The sequence below is a fragment of the Castanea sativa genome, chromosome 8 (assembly GCF_040712315.1).
Source record: "Castanea sativa cultivar Marrone di Chiusa Pesio chromosome 8, ASM4071231v1".
NCBI lineage: Eukaryota > Viridiplantae > Streptophyta > Magnoliopsida > Fagales > Fagaceae > Castanea > Castanea sativa.
The window spans coordinates 35,346,244-35,347,537 of record NC_134020.1 but is presented as its reverse complement, the minus strand read 5'-3'; the positions used below and the strand labels follow the sequence as shown (position 1 = coordinate 35,347,537).

The 1,294-nt window shown below is 43.1% G+C and overlaps 1 protein-coding gene across 1 annotated transcript; it reads right to left on the bottom strand.

Moving 5' to 3' along the window:
• On the bottom strand, positions 1-935 carry LOC142606985 (protein S40-4-like). The gene has a single exon (XM_075778373.1). The coding sequence runs from the start codon at positions 786-788 to the stop codon at positions 258-260; it is 531 nt and encodes a 176-aa protein (XP_075634488.1). The 5' UTR covers positions 789-935; the 3' UTR covers positions 1-257.
• Positions 936-1,294: the final 359 nt, after the last annotated feature.

Sequence of the window (1,294 nt, the reverse complement as noted above, 5' to 3'; positions counted from 1 at the left end):
AAACCGAGGAAAGTGAAAAGCAGTTTCTCCGCAAATTCGAATACAAATCTCCCAAGTTAGAAAATTACACGCACCAAAATGTTCCTCTCTCTTAAACGCGTAAGAAGGAAAAATAAAAATAAAAATAAAAATAAAGAGGACTATAAACTAAAGACTACGTCGGAATAAAAAATATTCTAAAGAATATTCCGCCATATTTGATGTTTCTGGATTTTCTTCACTCTATTATTATTATTTTTTTTTATGTAGTAATATTTCTAATCTTGGAACCCAGTTTTTTCCCAAATTGCATTTCGGACCCTACTGAGATCTCTTCCTTTCAAAGTTCTCCCAACGCCTTCGTGCACCGAGAACGAAGCGATCCTCGTCCTCGCCATCTGCTTCGCCAAAAATTCGTGCGGCGGGACCCGCACCCCGTTCTCGCTCTCTTCGTTGCCGTCGAATTCGTCGTCGTCGGCGTTGTCCCTGTACCGGTTATTATCTCTGTACTCGTCTCTCAGGATCTTCGACCAGTCCGGAATATTCACCGGCAGCGACGACGGCGTGGCTCCGACGACGACAGCGCGCTCCGCCGGCGAGGGCTTGGAGGACGGCTTCTTGGAGACGCGGGAACCCGGAGTGGTTTGTTTGCGGAACTCGGGCGAGTTGGAGCGGACCGAGTTGTAGATATCCGACTCGTCGAGTTCGAATGCCGAGTCGTGAGCGATCGGAGCGCCGAGGTGGTGGTCGCGCTCGTTCGGCAAGAAACGGTAGCTTGGGCGAGCATAGTAGCTTTTACTGGCTGCCATTTTTTTCCTTTCAAAAAAAATATCGGCCCGATATTTCGGTTTCGCTTTGCGTCTCGGCCTTTCCTTTCTCTCTTGTGTTTTTGGTTCTCTGCGAAAGAAAAGAAGAGAAAAGAAAAGGTGTTGGTTTTTGGGTCTTTGAGGAAGTGAGGGGTTTTGATCTGCCTTTTATAAATGTTCGGTACGCGTTGTCTTAGCATAGTGGATAAGGCTTATTTAACCTTTATTATCTCTCTCTAGTCTCTTCGCAAATTCATGCTTTTAAATTACCAAAACACCCCGCGCTTTTCGAGGAAATCCCACCTCATTTTTCTCCATTATCCACTCAATTTTTTGTATCGTTTGTCCCCCAAGCATATGCTCCAGCCTCTAGAAGTTTTTCTTCTTTTTTTAGGAATATCCTTTTTCATAAAAATATGTCCTATCCTAACATTAATTTTTCGAAAATTACGGGATAATATAGTAACTATATTATCCATTTTAACTGTAAAAATTTTAGAACAAAAAAA

Bases quoted from the DNA above. Each gene is read 5' to 3' on its own strand.
- LOC142606985 (XM_075778373.1), bottom strand. From the start codon at position 788: ATGGCAGCCAGTAAAAGCTACTATGCTCGCCCAAGCTACCGTTTCTTG.